Here is a 17,979-nt window from a genome sequence, read left to right on the forward strand (position 1 = left end):
TGTACATGAGCTGTGAAATAACCAACAAGGAAGCGAAGTCTAAATCAGTAAATAGGAAAGGGAATTCCATTATTAAAACCTTCAGTTTCCTAAACCAAATGTTCTTACTTAGGAGGGTAAGAGTCTTTAGAAATTAGTTTGCATTCTGTAGTCATAAAGTATCATAGCTGAAGATCAGACCAGTCACCTTAAAACCATGCAGTGTTTAATAAAATTACTTTTTAAAATAGGATGAAGGAACAAAGTTATTAGAAAGTTACCAGAATTAGATGCAAAAATATCAAGGCATTACACTGAGAATAAACTGGCTACTACTAATTGCACTGTCTCTTATTAGAGAGCATGTGCTGAAGGTCAGCCACTGACATCTAATTCCCATCTGAAAAAGAAAAGATAATGATTTGTAAGGAAAAATGAAATGCAACTGTTCATTAAAAAAAAAAAAAAATCCTGAAATAGGGAAAAGTGTTTGAGGAAAAAAGAAAAAACAGATTTTCAAAGCTATTTTGTAATGCATGGTGCTTTTTTTCTTTAGTCTCTTGGATGAAAATTTCTCAAACTAGAAGTGAAAATCTAAACTGGAATGAATTCTGAGCCTCTTTGGGAGCACAAAAGCAGAAGATTGCGCTTCAGGACAGATGCTAGATATTTACAAGTGCCTGGGAAAGAAAACAAACAGCAAGGTAATAAAGCTTGTGTTTGACAAGTCTATGGAAAACTAAAACTGGCTAGGGATTATTTGTATATTATTTGTATACACTTAAGAAATGGGCTTTTAATATGTTTTTGATTGCAATGCTTTCTTGTGGAATAGGGTGGTGTTTCAACTGGTCTTAAGTATGAACTCGCCAAGTTTGTATGATCAAACACTGCTGCTCAATGAATTCAAACTGCTAATCCGTAGTTGCTTTAATCTGTGTCGACCTGAAAGTATGGTCCTAAGTTTTGCTACAGATTAGGAAAATACTTCTGAAAATAGTAATTAAATCTCTTCACATTTCCAATCTCAAGTGAATTTCTGAGCAGAAAAAAGATGTACAGTTCTCTTTTTTCTGTAAATTAGTATTTACACAAGGATGTACACAAGTATATATACACAAGGAGTGTAGCAAGGTAAAATAAGTTTGAGTTCAGTGTTTGTTCTTCATTTGCTAAGGTAAGACAGTGCAAAGGGAGTAAATTTGACTCTGGAGTCATTAAGTGTTATTATTCTATGTCTGATTTAGAAACGGAATGTGGGTAGGCAAGAGAAGTGTTGACAATGGATGTTACTTAATTGTCCTGAGGTCCTTTAGCTTCCTGTGTGAACTTCTTGCAGAGAAGAGGAAGTCTGACAAAATGGTATCTGCCGTGGAAGTGCACGAAGGTGTGTCACTGATTTCCTCCATGCAGGAAAAATGGCACCCACTGACATTGACTAAACAGCTGTGGAGACCAACCAGTGGATGTGAGCACAGTGAAGTGGTGCATTTCTGCAGTGGCGACAGTGATGTGAAAGACGAGCCAAGTATTGGGCAGTCATGCATAGCTGTCACACCAAGAAATGAAGAGCATAGCGATTGGCTCAATCAGTGTGAATCAGGGAGCTGTGTAAGGAGTTGAATGTTGGCTTCCCTCTCGTGTTTCACAGTGCTTACACATGAGCTGCAGTGATCTTGTGAAGGAAGAGAGAACTTCTTGGACCTGTTGAACTTCCATACCTTTGTGTGTTCTGCACATGCTAATGTCCATATGCAATTTAAGTGTTGGAAATGGCGGTGGCAATGTTGGAATATTGCAAAGTTTGTGCTGGGTGTTCCAGATATGCTCACATGGGAACAGAAAGAACGTGGTATTCAATTTTGCTAGACCTGTTCTACCCATACAAGGCTGACAGTGAGAATTTCTTGTATTGCATCACTTTTGGTGGTGAGATGTGGTGTCACTGCTATGAGCTGGAGTCATAATGGTGCTCCATGCACTGACAACATTTGAATTCCCTAAGAACAAGTTCAAGATGGGTTTGAAAGAGACAGTTCATTGGATAAAGTGATGTGCTCTGTCTTTGGGGAGAGGAAGGGATGATCCTTCTGGATTTTCTGGAGCCCAGACGAACTATCAGCTCTGCTTCAGCTTAACACTGACTAAACTGAAGGCTTTCGTCCTATCGCAGTTACCCAGGAGCGGAGGCCGACCCCCACCTCTCCACAGCCTCCTTTCAGGTCATTGCAGAGAGCGATGAAGTCTCCCCTGAGCTCTTTTTCTCCAGACCGACCAACGCAGGTTCTCTCACCCGCTCCCAATCAGCCTTGTGCTGAGGCGCGGCCCCACGCATGCGCGCAGCTCCCGGGAGGGCCGGGCGAGGGCGGTGCTACGTGACGGCGCGGAGGTGCGCGGGAGGGCGGGCGCAATGGCGCGCGTGGGGGCGGCGGTCGATAAGCTGGCTGTCCGCGCCACCGCCGCCTCGCAGCCGAAGCCCACCGGAGCCGCGGCCATGTCCTCCGTCGTCTCTTACGAGAGCTTGGTGCACGCTGTGTCCGGCGCCGTGGTGAGCGGGCGGGGCGGGGAAGGGAAGCTGTGCGGCGGGTCGTGCCAGCAGATGTGGTGGGTTTGGAGCGAACTGCTGCAGCGCTGCGTTTGGGTTACTGCGGGCAGCCGGAGGTGTGCTGGAAATCATTGCTGGGCTGCTCGGCAGGAGGTCGAATTCGAGGCGTTCAAGTGAGTTGTGGTTGGATGAAAGGCGCTAGGTGTTACTGAACGATAAAAGCTGATTATATATTGGCCTGCCACGGAAAGCAAAATATAGCTTTTAAGGTTTCTGTAGCACAGATAATCATAGAAACGTTCTCTGGTCTTTAGGGTGTTCTGGGTGTGCAGCTTCAGGAGTCCGAAGCAATGGGGGGTTTGTTTCCCATTCTGAGAATGGGAAGCCCCTCACATGAGCTCACCACTGGAATGCTGCGTGCTTTCCCTTGGTTTGCACAGAACACAGCAATACTTCGTGGCCCTCCCTGCCAGCCTCACACCTGTGTGTACAGACTGGGATAAATAGGCTGTGCCCCTCATCACAGCTTCTGGTGCGAACCAGAACCTTAAATCCACGTATAAACAAAGCCTGATAGAATGGCACCTCAGCACCCTGCTGGTGATAGACTGAAGGAAATTCCCTCTTGTGCTTCACAATGCTTACACCTGAGCTGCAGTGATCTTGTGAAGGAAGACAGAACTTCTTGGACCCGTTACACTTCTGTACTCTTGTGGGCTCCACACATGCTAATATTCATATGCGATTTAAGGCCCAAAAGCAAGACTTTTTTCTGAAAATGAGCTGGTTTATCTTATTTCCCCTTTGTCCTAACTATGTTATGCTGGAAACCTTGGCTTTTCTTTGTATTTTGTTGTAATAAATGTGTATTAATCCACCTATAGATATGTATGCTGCAGTAATACATGAATTTTGTCAAGATCTCTTATGCAGGTGCATAGTTTGAGCATTGTCTCAACTTTTGCTTAAATTATTATAAGGGTGATGAGGAATGGGGCTGTTCAGCCTGGAGAAGAGAAGGCTTTCAGGTAACCTGATAGTGGCCTTTCAGTATCTAAGGGGGAGATACAGGAAAGAAGGGGACTGACTCTGTAGCAGGGTCTGTGGTGATAAGACAAGGGAAAATGGTTTCAAACTTAAAGAGGAGCAATTTTAGGTTGGTTATAAGGAAAAAGCCTTGATTGCTCAGAGAGGCAGTGGATGTCCCATCCCTAGAGACATCCGTGGTCAGGCTGGAGGGGTTCTGTGCATCCTAATCGAGCTGTAGGTGTCCCTGTTCTTTGCAGGGGGATTGGGTGACCTTTAGAAGTCCCTTCCAACTTGAAGGCTCCTATGATTCTATAAAAACGCAACCTATGAACTGTGCTGAAGTGATGAATCAGAGCAACACGTCTGATCATAACATCATCACTTTTGTTTTTCTTTCAGTTCCATAAAAGTCCATTTGTCCTCTGGACTACTGGGTCAAGTCTGAGACTAATTAAATTAATAATACTGTGAGCTGCAAAATAAATAAATAATGCAGACTTTAACTGGATTATAGAAGTGTTTTTTTAATCTCTGCATATAGCTGTAAAGTAACCTTGTTCCAAAAGCTATGTGAATAACAGCTTTATAGAAATATTATGGCAGTAATTAAGCTGCTCTGAATATTGACTGTCAACACGTCTTTGTTTTTTTTTTTTACATCTGAAAACCAGCAGACTGCAGACTTCAGTCACACAGACCTCTCCTTGACAGTGAAGTCACCTCAGGCTGCTTGTTCTGACTGCTTACGACCACCCCCTGGTTCCTGCCAGCTGCTGGCAGCGCTGTGGTGATGCTGACCAGGGAGCTGAAAGAGTGGCCTACTAGGAAAAGTTCTGCTTTGCTCAGATAAGCTTCCTCGCCTTCTGCCTCGCCATGTAGCTGTCCCAGTAGTAACACCCACAGAATGGAGGTGATAGGGGAGCATTGCTTACCACCAGCTGGAATTACTTAAGCCAGTTTGTACCTGTTCTGGAGATCGTTCAGTGATAGCTTGACTTGAATTGGCAAAGTGCTGAGCTTCACCACTGACTGAAAGGTGTTGGGAAAGCAGAGTGAAATATCCCCCTTTTAGCAGCACAGAACTGTAGGCTGCATTGCATGTACCTGCACACAGCAGTGACAGTTAGTTTCTCCTGCTGGTATCACAATTCAGAGCCTGAGAGCAGTTTTGTTGCTGAGAGGTGGTTCCACTCATCTCTGCCTCACCCTTCTTTCCTGTTGCCACTATATATTTCTGGCACTCTTCAGACTGCAGCGTTGAGTTGTTTCATTTACAAGCCCAGCAAAAAAGTAACTCTGCTTCTTTCAGCTTCTTTTCATCAGTTTATCTATAGGAGGGGGAGAGGGTACAAATTATCTTTCATTGGCTGTAATCTGTTAACCAGACAAACTAGCTCACGGCTTTGTCTTGAGCCATAGCTTCTTGTATGGTTTTAAGAAGCCCGTACCTTGTGCCCACCTATTTGTCCTGTTGGCTTCTACCCAAACCTTTCACAAATGTTCCCTCTGTTCCGTTTTCTTACACGAGTGTGAATGTTAACGTTGCTGTGGGGAGGATTGCCCTGAGAGTGAAATTCGGGCTAAATCTTGCTTTGGGGTAAATTGAACATGCACCAAGTGCCCCCGCTGGTTAAGCTGAGCAGCTGGGTGCTGGGAATGAGGGTTGGTAGGAGAAGAGGAGAGGAAGGCTCCTGGAGCTGCTGGACCATGCCCTGCGACCTTCCCACCAGTTGTTAGTAGCTGTATGGCTACTAATGGAAGAGTCTGGTGGCTTTAGCAGCCATTTAATGTTAGCAGTCTACGGAAATATTAAATACAAGTTTATACCACACCACATTATTTTTGAGTTAGATATTTTCTCAAAAGCTGTGCAATATTAATGCAGATGTACTTGATACGTAGGGCTTAATTATCTAAACTGGGATTTAGTACAGTGCTAGATGAAGTCCTGGAAAGAAAAAAAAAAAAAGTATATCTAATGAGTGAGAGTTTGTTTTTTGTGTTTTTACATTCTTTATTTTTATTTCTTTAAGGAAAATGGTCCTGTAGAACAATTGCTTGTCATTCTTTCCTCTTAGAATCATAGAATCATCAAAGTTGGAAAAGACCCACAAGATCACCCAGTCCAACCATCCACCTATCACCAATAGTTCTCATTAAACCATGTCCCTCAACACAGCGTCTAAATACTTCTTGAACACCTCCAGGGTCCGTGACTCCACCACCTCCCTATGCAGCCCATTCCACTGACTGACCACTCTTTCAGAGAAGTATATTTCCTAATGTCCTAATGTCTTCCCTGGCACAGCTTGAAGCCATTCCCTCTAGTTCTATCACCAGTTACACGAGAGAAGAGGCCAACCCCCTGCTCACTACAGCCTCCTTCAGGTAGTTATAGAGAACAATAAGGTCTCCCCTGAGCCTCCTCCAGACTGAACAATCCCAGCTCCTTCAGCCGCTCCTCATAAGGCCTGTGCTCCAGACCCCTCACCAGCTTTGTTGCTCCAGGGCCTCAATGTCTTTTTGCAGTGAGGGGGCCTATTTCTTTGCCAGAAATGGCTAATAAGAGTTAGGAAAAGTTAGTGGTACGTTTCTCTCCTAACACATTTTGTTCACTCGCATACTTTGATAGTTTTCTCTTTGGACAAAATGCTTTGAATGGTTTTAGCTTTAGCTTGATCTAATAATCTGTAAGTAAAAAAAGTCATTTGTAAGCATGGGAGCAAAACCCATTCCATCCATAATATTCCTACATATGGAATTTGTTCCTTCTTCAAACTTACTACACCAGTTTCTGGATGAGAAGCAAAAGGCTACCAGAGAGTTTGTCAGGTATCTGTACGAGCAACTGATACACTATGTAGCCAATTTATTTATCTATTTATTTACTTTCAGGGCAGTATGACTGCAATGACTGTATTTTTTCCTTTGGATACAGCTAGACTTAGACTTCAGGGTAAGTGTCGAACTCTTACAGTGGCATTTGTGTTTTCTTGTCATGGGAGTTTGTAAGGATTGTTGCAGGGGGACCTGTCTTGCATGAAGAAGAATCTCACTTGTGCAATGCCTTTTGATTGCTAACACCATGTTTCCAGCTGAAGGTAATTCCTCTTGAGAGGATATTGGGCAACCTTTTAATTAGCTGGAAAGACTGTGTGATCCGTGGCCAGATTTGACTTCTAAATGGGTATCTTACACTGAAAAGAAAGAGATGTGACATGATACAGGATTACATGTGTGTGGTGCTGGTGTTTTTGGCACGACAGGGGCATGTTGTGAAAAATGAGCCTGGACTTATTTCTGGGAAAGGTATAAAGGGAAAAGTCAGAGGCAGAACTGGGAGCAGGAATGTCTGATATTTACACGAATTCCATCTGGGTATAAACTCTGTTCTAATGCTCTCTTCTAATCAAAAAAGTCACAGAATTAGCAAAGACCTTAGCGCTGTGATTCGAGTACTGTTGAAGCATGAGCCAGGTGGTCAGAAATGTGTGGTGGAGAAGTTAACACCGTGCTGCTCCTGAGCAGTTTTCCACTCAGAAAAAGAAAGTGCATTTGGCCCAAAAGAAGCTGCTCGTGGGGAAAGATGGAAGTGCCAAGTAGCCTTACCCAGCAGATGAGAGTCAGGAGATGCTTTCTGGAATTTCTGCAGAAATAGATGTGTGTCCTGTACAAGGAAAAATTAAAAATACGCTGTTTGGGGATGTGTTCAGAATGGGAAGGACAAAGAACTGAAAGTGAGTCCTGACCATCGGCATAACCTAAAAATGTGATTCTTCTGTTGCCCAGTTGATGAGAAACGGAAGTCCAAGACAACTCCAGCAGTTTTATTGGAAATCATCAAAGAAGAAGGCCTGTAAGTAGATCCTAATTTTCTCCTCACCCTTATATAGGCAGACTCTAAAACATGGTTTGAACTTGCTTTTAAAGTGGAGGAGTTAGTCCGAATCCATGTGAACACAGATTTCTGCTTTGAAGGGAAATGTCCCCATGTCTAAGTGAGATGAATGGCAGAAGCTGCATTTTTTCACCTTGAGTTAATTGGTTTAACTTTCTTGGGTATGTTATGCAATCAAGCTCTTTAGCCATGTAACTGTGCCTCCATGAGTGAGGGGGCTGTCCTCCTTCAGAAATGCAGGTACGGTTGCACACAAACCTGCATGTACCTGATAAACCAGCTTTGTCTGCCCGAATTCTTGGGTGTGTCCATTTCTCCTAGCACAGATGAAACTCTTGGACAGCTGAGCCTCTGTGCAAGAGAGTTGAGACATTTTTACCAGCTGGAAGTTTCTTCTGGTAAGCAAAGCGGAAGGAAACAAATGATTCTTTGTGCAGTGCAGTTGGTAACTGCAGACACACTGGTGCTGGTGAGATTCAAGGCCTGTGGAAAAGAACGTAACTTTCAGCAGAGCTGTACTTCAGTATTTGCCTGCAGTCTGTGCTGAGTGGCTTGAAAGCAGCTGTGCACATGTCCTTGTCACAACTGATTTCCTAAGCAAATCCTTGGAACTCAAAGGTGGGCGAGGGTTTCCAGAACACCAGTTTAGCTTGGCCAAGAACTCTTTGATGGCTTTGAACGCCAGCAATTGGCAGCTGTGTGCATCACAACCTCTCAGCCGGTTAGCACTCTCCTTTGTTCACATTTCTACACTCTATTTGTCTCATGAGGGTGACAGGTCAGCTTCAGCTAAAAAAAAAAACAAACACCAACAAACCATCAGTTGTAATGGAATGACTGCAAAAGCAGGCATCCATCCTGTATTTCCTGTGAAGGAAACATCAGTGATTGTGGCACGAGGGGAACAGTGCTTCCTCCAGAGACCCTGGCTGAGCAGTGCACAGGCTGTAGTGGTTTTAATGAAGCCTGGATTCACACAGAAAGAGCCTTAAAGCAAACTGACCAACCAAAGGAAACCTAACAGTGGTGTGAGGTCGTAAGCACTTTGTTGACCATAGCTTTTATTCATCTTGTCTCATAGTACACTTTCTTGAGAATACATTACATCCAAAGGAGCAAAGCAATGTCGACTCAGCTTTTCATCTGTGATCAGTATAGTTAAGTTTAAGCAGATAATGTCTTTTTCTCATGTACCCGACTGATTTGCTCTAAACTTTACTGCAAGGCGTTTACTAGAACTTCCTCCCACCTTGAACTCAAGAGTTCAGTCCGGTTTCTGACCAATAATAATAAAGACATGCCTGGTTATTATTGTTTGTAGCGTAAGGTGTTGTATCCCTGGGGCCTTCAACATGACAAATCAACCTGCCCAGATGAATGTTTTGCTGATCCTTACTGTGGCTTCTTACCTTAACTTTTTTTCTTTCCACTAGGCTGGCACCATATCGAGGGTGGTTCCCTGTCATCTCCAGCCTTTGCTGCTCCAATTTTGTTTACTTTTATACCTTTAATAGTCTCAAAACTCTCTGGGTCAAAGGTCAGCATTCAACCACTGGCAAAGACTTGGTTCTTGGGGTTGTTGCAGGTAAGGGGATGTACTGAAAATATACCTCTGATGAAACTGAGATTTTTCAGAATTTAACATTTTCCTTTATCAAGTCCACCGGAGATCTCACTCCTTGCTTATCTCTGTATACCAACAAAGCATATTGTACAGCCCTGATGGCTCTTCCATGCCATCCTCTCCACATGATAAGCACATATAATTTGTTCATGTTGTGGTCTTGTATTCTGTTTGTGTGTGGTGCGCTGTTTAGTATGTGCATTTGGTATCAGGGCATCGACATTTAAGATATTGAAGAGAAGCAGCAGGGAGAGAGAATAGTTTTTTTTCAAAGGAAATGCAAATGACAATTCCAAGGTATTTTCAGTTAGGATGATAGAGTTGTTGAAGTAAGAATTTGGGTGCCAGTTCTTAGACTTCTTTCTGGGTCATATGAAAGGGACAGGAAGTCCCTATGTGTATGTAAGGACAGTGAGAACCATGTGTTCTTTTCATCCCTTCCTCTCATGCGGATGCTCAGCAGTTTCTTTGAAAGAGTGACGATGCCAACACCTTTGTGCAAATCCAGTGTGGTAAAACTACTACTGTATGTCTGTGTCTGCTGATACTGTTCTACAGGATCAGTGGCTCATGTGACCATGAAAGGACTGTGATTTGGAGGGTCTGGGGGGCTTTTTCATGTATTTTGGCTAGTTTCTTGTTTTATCTCCAGTGTAGGTGATGAGAAAGTAGCGGGGAGGAAGGTAAGGAAATTTGTAGGGTTGGCTGTATCAGTGAGGTAAGTTCTGATCTAATGGCATTCTAGATGAAAGGCTGCAGGAATCACAGTAAGAGCTTGTCATTTAAATGACTACGTTGTATTCAACATCAGTAATGAGTATCTCTGTGGAATAATTTCTGGTGTCACTGAAAAATTCCACTTCAGGTGTTTGCAAATTCTCCTCACCAGTCTGTCACTCCTCTTACTGGTAGCAAATACAGATTGGACAAACACCAAAAAGAAACAGTAAATACAACGCCAAAACCCAAAGAAACAATAAAAAAATCTGTGCCCTTGTCTTTCCTTTTTGGACAATAATATTTTGTGTCAGAATCATCTGAAAAATTGCAAGTAGATTGTCCTGTAACGTGTTGGGCTCTAACCTGTTAATTCCACAGTGTAACCGCACTGACTTTGATTAAAAGGGATTAATGTGACTTTTCTGCTGCTAGATGTTGTCATCAGTGGCACGAAGTCGAGGTGGAGGCCAGGAATGAGGAGGGACCCCAGGGGTCTGTGCTGAGTGACGTCCTGATTAATATAATCTTAATTAATGGTCAGGGTGATGAGGCAGAAATGGACAGACAAGAAGCTTGTGCAGTGTAACAAGGGGTGATGCAAAGTCCTGCATCAGGGAAGGAACAACTCCATGCTCCAGTTCAGGCTGGCATTTGTCAGGGAGGGAAGCAGCTTTGTGATGATGGGTCCTTTGTGGTGGACAAAAAGTTGAATGTGAGCCAGCAGTGTGCCCCTGCTGCTAAGAAGAGTTAATGTTATCGCTGGCTGCATTAGGCAGTGGCTTGTTAGCACTGAGAAAATGTAATTGCCTTTCTTCAGCGTTGGTGAACCATGACTGGGAGTGCTGGGCACAGTTCTGGACCCGCTGGTACAAGTTACATGGACATACTTGTGAGAGTCCAGGGGAGAATCAAGATGCTGATGAAGGGAGGAGAGCACCTCCCCTTTGAGGAGAGGCTGTGGGCTGGACTGTTTGGGGAGGAGAAGGGAAGGGGCCAGCACACAAGCGATTGCTGCTTTTGTGATGCAGAAACATTTGTAAGAGCTCATTTCTCCATGGTTAGTTCATGGCTGAGCTGGGAAGAGCTGTACCAGGTGACTGCAGAAGTAATGTTACTTAATCCTCCTTGTTATTGCAAAGTACAGTCCTAAACGACCTCTCTGTTGCAACCTCATGCAGCTGTGTCTATTTCTCCACCCCCATACTTATTTCTGATTCTCAGCTTCCCTGCTGGTCTGTTGTGTTTGACTTTGTGTGCAATTCCTTTTCACACCGCCTTAAGAATCCTCTGTTTTGCACACTAGAATGTGCTTCACTTGTCCAAAAGGCTGAGTTTTCTTGTTCTCGTTCCTTTGGCAATGTGGGGGCTCTTTTCTGGTAAGCAACACGCACACGTTTATGTGTTTTGATATCTTCTGATCAATGAATCCTTCTACCTTTACTCCTTCGTGCTTTCTTTCTGAAATAGTGTACCATACCCACATTAAGTAGGGCATGTGTAAAGTAGAGTGATTGGAGTTCCAGAGTGATATTCAATGCAGCAAAGAAATAAATTCACTTGAAATTCCTTTACCTTGTCTGTATTTGGTTTGTTGTCTTTCATTTTGGAGAAGAGAAACAGGATTATATTCCCTCTACTATTAATCTGTTGCATATGCAATTCACGGCACATCTGACATGGGATACCTTTGGAATCTTCTGGTTCTCACTGATTTCCCTTGCCTTGTGTTTGCATTAGGTGTTGTGAATGTACTCCTGACCACTCCTCTCTGGGTAGTGAACACACGGCTGAAGCTGCAAGGAGCAAAATTTAGAAACGAAGACATTGTGCCGACCAATTATAAAGGCATCATAGGTGAGCATCTGTTGTCCTCAAACAAGGAGGAGCTCCTGCAGTGAAATCCCACAGCAAGGACTCTGAAGATGAAAGACTGTTATTTGTATAACAGATCTCCTTGTGGAATCTCTGTACTCCCTTATCACTTTGCAGTCATGCAGTTTGACGGGAACCTGGACTGTGCCACCTCTGATGGTAACTGAGAGTTTGTGGTCTGCGCACACGTAACCCCGAGGCTTTCTGCAAACGCACACGACATCTTATCCAAATCCTGCAGGAGCAGTGAGCCCAGCAGTGTTCTAGCTGGGAGGTCCGCCTCTTAATAGACGACTTGCAAATTTACATTTTACTCACTGTCATCTCTAACCCACCCGCGCCTTCAGGCTGCCTTGCTCTGTAAAGAGAGAAGGTTGTTTTGAAGAGGGTTCAGAAATCTAACATTGATTCTGAGCTTGAACTGGAAAGATGAAGGCACCTGCATGGCTGGCAAGCTTTACTCACACTAAGAGCGGTGTGAGGAAGAACCTCCTCTGCCACTGTTTTGCCATTAACTTCCCAATTAGAATAGTGGATAAAAAATGACACAGAAATGAGTGTTATGGACTTTTATAAAAGCGGAGCATCAGCCTTTAAATACAGCTTCACTCTTCTATAATCAGAATGTTGTGCTCATAACCATAACGACTTTCCTCCACCTTATTTCTCAGATGCCTTCCATCAGATCATACGGGATGAAGGAGCCTCAGCTTTATGGAACGGTACTTTCCCTTCCTTGCTGCTGGTCTTCAACCCTGCCATACAGTTCATGTTTTATGAAGGCTTTAAAAGAAAGCTTTTAAAAAAGCAGACACAGGTAAGTATGTTTTGAGACCGGGTGATGGACGTTCTCTGTGAAGAGAGAGGTTCTTTGGAGAAATGTACATTTTCTTCTGTTTTTTGTTGTTATGGAAGTGTGGAGGCTTTTGCCACTTTCTCTTTTTTTTTTTTTTTTTTTTTTCCCCTCTCCTGTTGTTGGGTTCAAGTCAGTGTATTTCTTATACAGGCATGTGATTGTAATGCCAAGTGGGCTCTGGATCTTTCCCATTCCAAAGGAAGTTATTACTGTGACAATTCCTCTTTCTGTGAAACTAAAGCTGCACTTTTGTCTTCATCTGTTTACATTCGCTTGCCACCGTTAATCTGCATTAGGCAATTAAATTCTAATGTATCTTTTTGAGAAACAGGTAGTTATACCTACCCTGTTACCCTTCTTGAAGTAAATTAAATATGTTGGTTGCCCATATTTCTGATTGGAACCAACCTGATTTTATAATTTAAAGAATGCTCTGATATGGACTTCTACTGATTTTTGTTAATGAGCTTTTACACTTTCTTCTGCTGAAATCCATTGTTTTCATCTACACTGATTTCAGTGTCTTTGGTGCATTTTGGACCATGATGGGTTTTGTATGTGAGGATGGACTTCCATCATGTGTAATTAACTACTGAGGGATGGAGATTTTTATCCTCCGTTGTCAGGACTATAGTTCTGCCCGAGGGGCCCAGTGATTCTCTCAGGATTATATAATCACATTCTAGGAGACATTCAGTCCATCTCCTCGCCCCAAGAGCATGTTGTGGATATGTTAGTTTGTATGTTCTGAAGCCGGACCTGGTTGTGAATTGAGGGCATGCTTAATGCTACTATACCTTATACTACTTCCCATGCTGGTGCTTTAAGTTTGACTTTATTTTCACGTTGTTTCAGTAAGCTAGCTGGAGGGTGCCAAGGTGAGAAATTCAAAAGCTTGTGAGTAGGTAGGAATAACAAATGAACCCTCCTTTTGGGTGTTAGCTGCTTCGTTGCACTGTTTTGACTCTTTACAAGTGAGATAACCTCAAGCTTCATTATACTACTTTTATTCCAGCAATGCTTAGAGAACCAAGAAGCAGGTAATGATACTCAACTGTCAAAGATATGCAGGTAACTGGCTGATGGGGTGCTCTGTGTTCTTTCTGTATTGAACAGCTCACATCTTTGGATGCTTTTGTCATGGGTGCAGTAGCCAAAGCAGTTGCCACCACCCTCACTTATCCTTTACAGACTGTGCAGTCAATCCTGCGGGTGAGTACTCTTCTTGTTTCTGGGTAACTGATCATTTGCAAGAGCACGTCTTTTCTTTGAAGATGGGTTCTGATGGAACTTGGCATTGCTGTTCCAAATTGCCTCAAGAGCTATCAGGGTTGACAACATAATGCATTAGTATCATGTCCCTCAGAAGCTGGTACTCCATTCAGCTCTTATAGGCACTGCAGAATTGTAGCTTTACTTCTTTGGCTATAAACAGAAAATGTGTCAAGTGGGAAACTAAAATTAAATTCTCTAAGCCCAGTTTGTTTCCAGATGACTTCAAGCTTTAAAATCTCTTTTACATTTTTATTTAATTTTAGAACTGTTACACATTTATTTATATTTTCCACTGTGTGATTATTACTAACCTCATAAGATATTAGGTGTGTCTGCCCAGCTTTTCTTTCTTATGTTCCTTCTCACTTCTATACACATTCCTGTGTACACAATGATATCCATGTATATATATATATATATATCCAGGAGCTTGGCTAATATAATTTATATTGGAGTAATGAGAGAAAGTCACTCACCCTATCCTGGGCTCACAAGATGAACTCTGATGGAGCAGATCTCCAGAGAGATCCTTCCCTGCTGGCAGTCAGCTCTTAAATGGGTCTAGGAGAGGTGGAGCCAGGCTCCACCCTTTCCTGCAGCACAGGTGATTTGCCTTCACCTGTGCTCCCGTGGCTGACTCATTGCTCGCCTCAGGTGATTAATCAGAGGTTCAGGCCGTGATTCAGCAGCCCCATACACATGTAGAAATTTAGTTTTGATAAAAGTCATTTCTTCTGAAACTTTCTCAACTTGTGATCATCAGCAGAGCCAGTGAATTCATTTGCCTGTCCTATCCTGTTTAAAGAGACTGGACACATCTCAGGAGTTAAGTTAATAATACAGGCTTTTATTATTTAAAGGGTAGATTAAAAAGAAAAATGACATTTAAGCAAATGTACCTTTATTTGGGTTCGTTGCAGAATGGACTGGTTTTAATTTGTAGTGCCTTTTCTTCTGGCATGAATAAGAACTGTCAGAAAATCAGAGTGCTCTGTTTGAGCTTTAGCATTGCACGGTGCTACAGTTTTCCTGGGTCTGTGTCAACAGAACAGCCTTAGCCCTCATTCCTTTCCATGGTTGCAGCAGAAATAGCTGCAGTCTCAGTTCCATGTTTTGCTCATCTTCTCCTGGCTTCTTGAACAAAGTGCTTCTGTCTCTTGGTGGCACTGTCATTCTTTAAAATGAGGGCGGCTCTGGTAAGTTGTGCTGATGGTTTGATGACAAACCAACTGCTGCCTCCTGCTTGCTCTAGCCTAAGCAGCCAATTTTTTGCTAGCTTGCCTGGGTGGTGAGGAGTCATCTTTATGGTAAAGCACAGCCTTGCTGCCGGTGTCCCAGTGCTGATGCGTGCTTCTCACAGGGACCCGTGGTAGAAAAAGGTGTCCTATGTGCTGTTACTTCATGGCAGCCCATTCTTTCCCTGTGACACAAGGAATGCCTCCACATGAAACTTAAGTTCTGCCCTCAAAGTTGAATTTTGGGGCTTTTTCTTCTAAAAATCTTCAACTTTTATAAACTTACTGCTCTCTCATGGTTATTGGGGCTCCTTGTAATGAGCTCTCTATACCTTTGCTTTCCTCTTCCTGGCACAGTGCTCTTCCTTGTTCCCATGAAATGAGCAATTACCTGTGTCATTGATAGTGCTGAGCAGCTTCCAGCCTTGCCTGTTGGTACGTCTATCTCCCTTTCAGTCATTAAAAATACATGGCACTGTTGTTACTGATTATGTGGGGAAGCTGCTTCTTCAGCGCCTTTGTGGATAAATTAAGTTCCCACTGGAGAAACAGCAGTGCTGTTGGTGTGCGCAGTGATCCAGGGTGCAGATGTTCTCTTTAAAACTCACGCCTCATTTCCTGAGTTAGAGAATGCTCTTTCCTTTGGGAAATCTTTAACTTTTTGTTCCTTTGTGAAGCTCTGTTTGCAGTACATCAGAGCAGTATGATGGTAGAGAAGAGAGAAGAAGGAAACTCCCAATCCTGGCGGTGTTCAGAAACCTCTGAGTAACATGGGCTGTGACTGGCACTGTAGCTTGAACCTAGTTAGCATTTGAAAATGGATAGAGGTGTCTGACTCTTTGACAATAATGCTTAACCTTGGTTTCTCAGGATCAAATGGGTTAGTTGCTGATGACAAGTCACTGCTTGTGAGACTCTTCACCTAAATAGTTTCCAGTACTGTTTTGTTGCTGCTGTTTTTCGAGGCACATAGCAAAGAGACTTGTGTAAATCCCTCACATGTTCTTGCAAGCTGAGTTTTTGAGATCCTAAAACATTTCCTCCTGTAGAAGAACTGAAAGACAGCAAGCATGGCCATGTGTAATGCTTTCTTGGAATCTGTCTTAAAACCAAAACATTTTATTCTATCACTGAGTATATAAAGTTGAGTAACTTGAGCTTTAGTTTCATGCCTTCACTGACTGCTATTAAAGCCTAGAACATTTAAAAAGAGCTGTGGGATAGACTCTTCAGGCTTTATTACCACATATTGGGTTCTCAGCCAATTAACATGGGGAACTACTGCACTAAAATGCTGGTGCTTCCTTTTTTTTTTTTTTTTTTTTTTTTTTTTTAGTTTGGACGCCACAGATTGAACCCAGAAAACCGAACACTGGGCAGTCTTAAAAATGTTCTCTACCTTCTTCGAGAGAGAGTGAGGTGAGACTTCTTTGTTTGTTGTTGTTGTTTTTTTTAATATGTTATAAAATGTTTAAATATTACTAATGTTGACAGTATTGTTGGATGTGACTCTTTTTTTTTTTCCTTTGCTTGTCCACCACAGCCCAAACTTGTCATTTAAAGTCTCTGCAGCAGCTGATATATGGGAAACCTATTGAATCACCTCTGGCTTTAAAAAGAAACAAGTTTCTTGCTAAAATACTTAACTTGTAGACTCTTCTGTGAAATGCTTTTAATCATAAAAGTCAGTTAAGAGATCAAGAATGAATTGAAGATCCTTACAGTTGTCATTAACCTGTAATAATTCTTCTTCTTCTTCTTAGACGTTTTGGATTAATGGGACTCTACAAAGGCCTTGAAGCAAAGCTCCTGCAGACAGTCCTTACTGCTGCTCTTATGTTTCTAGTATATGAGAAACTGACTGCGGCAACCTTCAGAGTCATGGGATTAAAGCATTCGCGCACACATTGAGAAAGGAACCTATGCCAAAGGTTATGGGCTCTAGAAAAATATATTCTGTTTTTGAGACTGCACTTGGGTAGTAACGGGTCCTCACTTGCTCTTCTTTAGCCATCTCCATTCCTTGGAGAAGTTCGGAATGCAGTCTGTAGGAAGTGTTGCCACAACTTTGGGAATAGCCCATTCCCTGCTCTTCTGTGGACTCACTGTGTTAAGAAACAAAACAGAGACTTTATTCAAACACTTGAAATGAAATTCCTACTGCTTTGTGAATTGGCAGACAGTCACGGTGAGAATGATTCCCTCACTGTGCTGAACTTTCTGGTTTTCCTTTGAATTACCCTCAACTACTCTCCCTGTCTTTACCTTCTGTCAACAGCCGGTGGGGCTGGTTTCATGTTATTCTCTTCACACTATGTTTATGTCACTCAATGATGTGGATCATTAAAACAGTTCAGAAAGATCAAGATTTTGACAGAGTTTTCTTTTAACATCACATACATGTTTGCAGCACAGAATGACTAGGCGTTCTCCCAGAAACCTGGCACTGATGTTTCTGAGCTGCTACTGTGAATGCTAGCAGCAAGTAGGCACAGTGCTTTCCAGAACCCTCAGGCAAATATTCAGTGCAGACACAGGGTAGAAAAGGGGAGAGTATCCTCATGCTTTCACAAGGTGAGTGCCTCAAGAAAGTGACTCTTTACACAGAAAAAGACAGAGTTCTGTATTTTCAGGTTCTTTGTGGAGAATGTGAATTCGTGTTCTCATGCAGATAGGGAGCAATAGCCTGTGCTTCATCAGTGGCATGCCTTCCCAGAAAGGGGGTTTAGTTGTTTTTTCCATGGATCTTCCCAGACATTTTCTTGACCAGAAGGCCAAGGGGTCATAACTGTTGTCCCAGCTAATGCAAGCATGTATGTTCTTTATGCAGAGTTTAGTCATCCTTGGCCACAAAATGCATATAAATACTGCTGTCTGTCAAGAAGTCTGCAGCAGGATTCTTCTGAAGTACAGTCTTATAGTTGAAGTGTTGAGAAAGTCTACAAT

General features: G+C 42.7%; 1 protein-coding gene across 2 annotated transcripts; it reads left to right on the forward strand.

The window, feature by feature from the left end:
- Positions 1-553: 553 nt before the first annotated feature.
- On the forward strand, positions 554-17,399 carry SLC25A17 (solute carrier family 25 member 17). Of its 2 annotated transcripts, none has more exons than XM_010710617.4 (9): positions 554-683; positions 6,449-6,509; positions 7,343-7,409; positions 8,885-9,036; positions 11,533-11,649; positions 12,339-12,484; positions 13,640-13,735; positions 16,370-16,452; positions 16,797-17,399. In XM_010710617.4, the coding sequence occupies exons 1-9, from the start codon at positions 639-641 to the stop codon at positions 16,942-16,944; spliced, it is 915 nt and encodes a 304-aa protein (XP_010708919.1). In that variant the 5' UTR covers positions 554-638; the 3' UTR covers positions 16,945-17,399. The 2 variants fall into 2 exon arrangements, with proteins under 2 accessions (XP_010708919.1, XP_085082019.1); XM_085225893.1 differs by lacking the exon at positions 554-683 and adding an exon at positions 2,332-2,527.
- The last annotated feature ends 580 nt before the right edge of the window (positions 17,400-17,979 follow it).

Source organism: Meleagris gallopavo, chromosome 1 (assembly GCF_905368555.1).
Source record: "Meleagris gallopavo chromosome 1, MGAL_WU_HG_1.1, whole genome shotgun sequence".
NCBI lineage: Eukaryota > Metazoa > Chordata > Aves > Galliformes > Phasianidae > Meleagris > Meleagris gallopavo.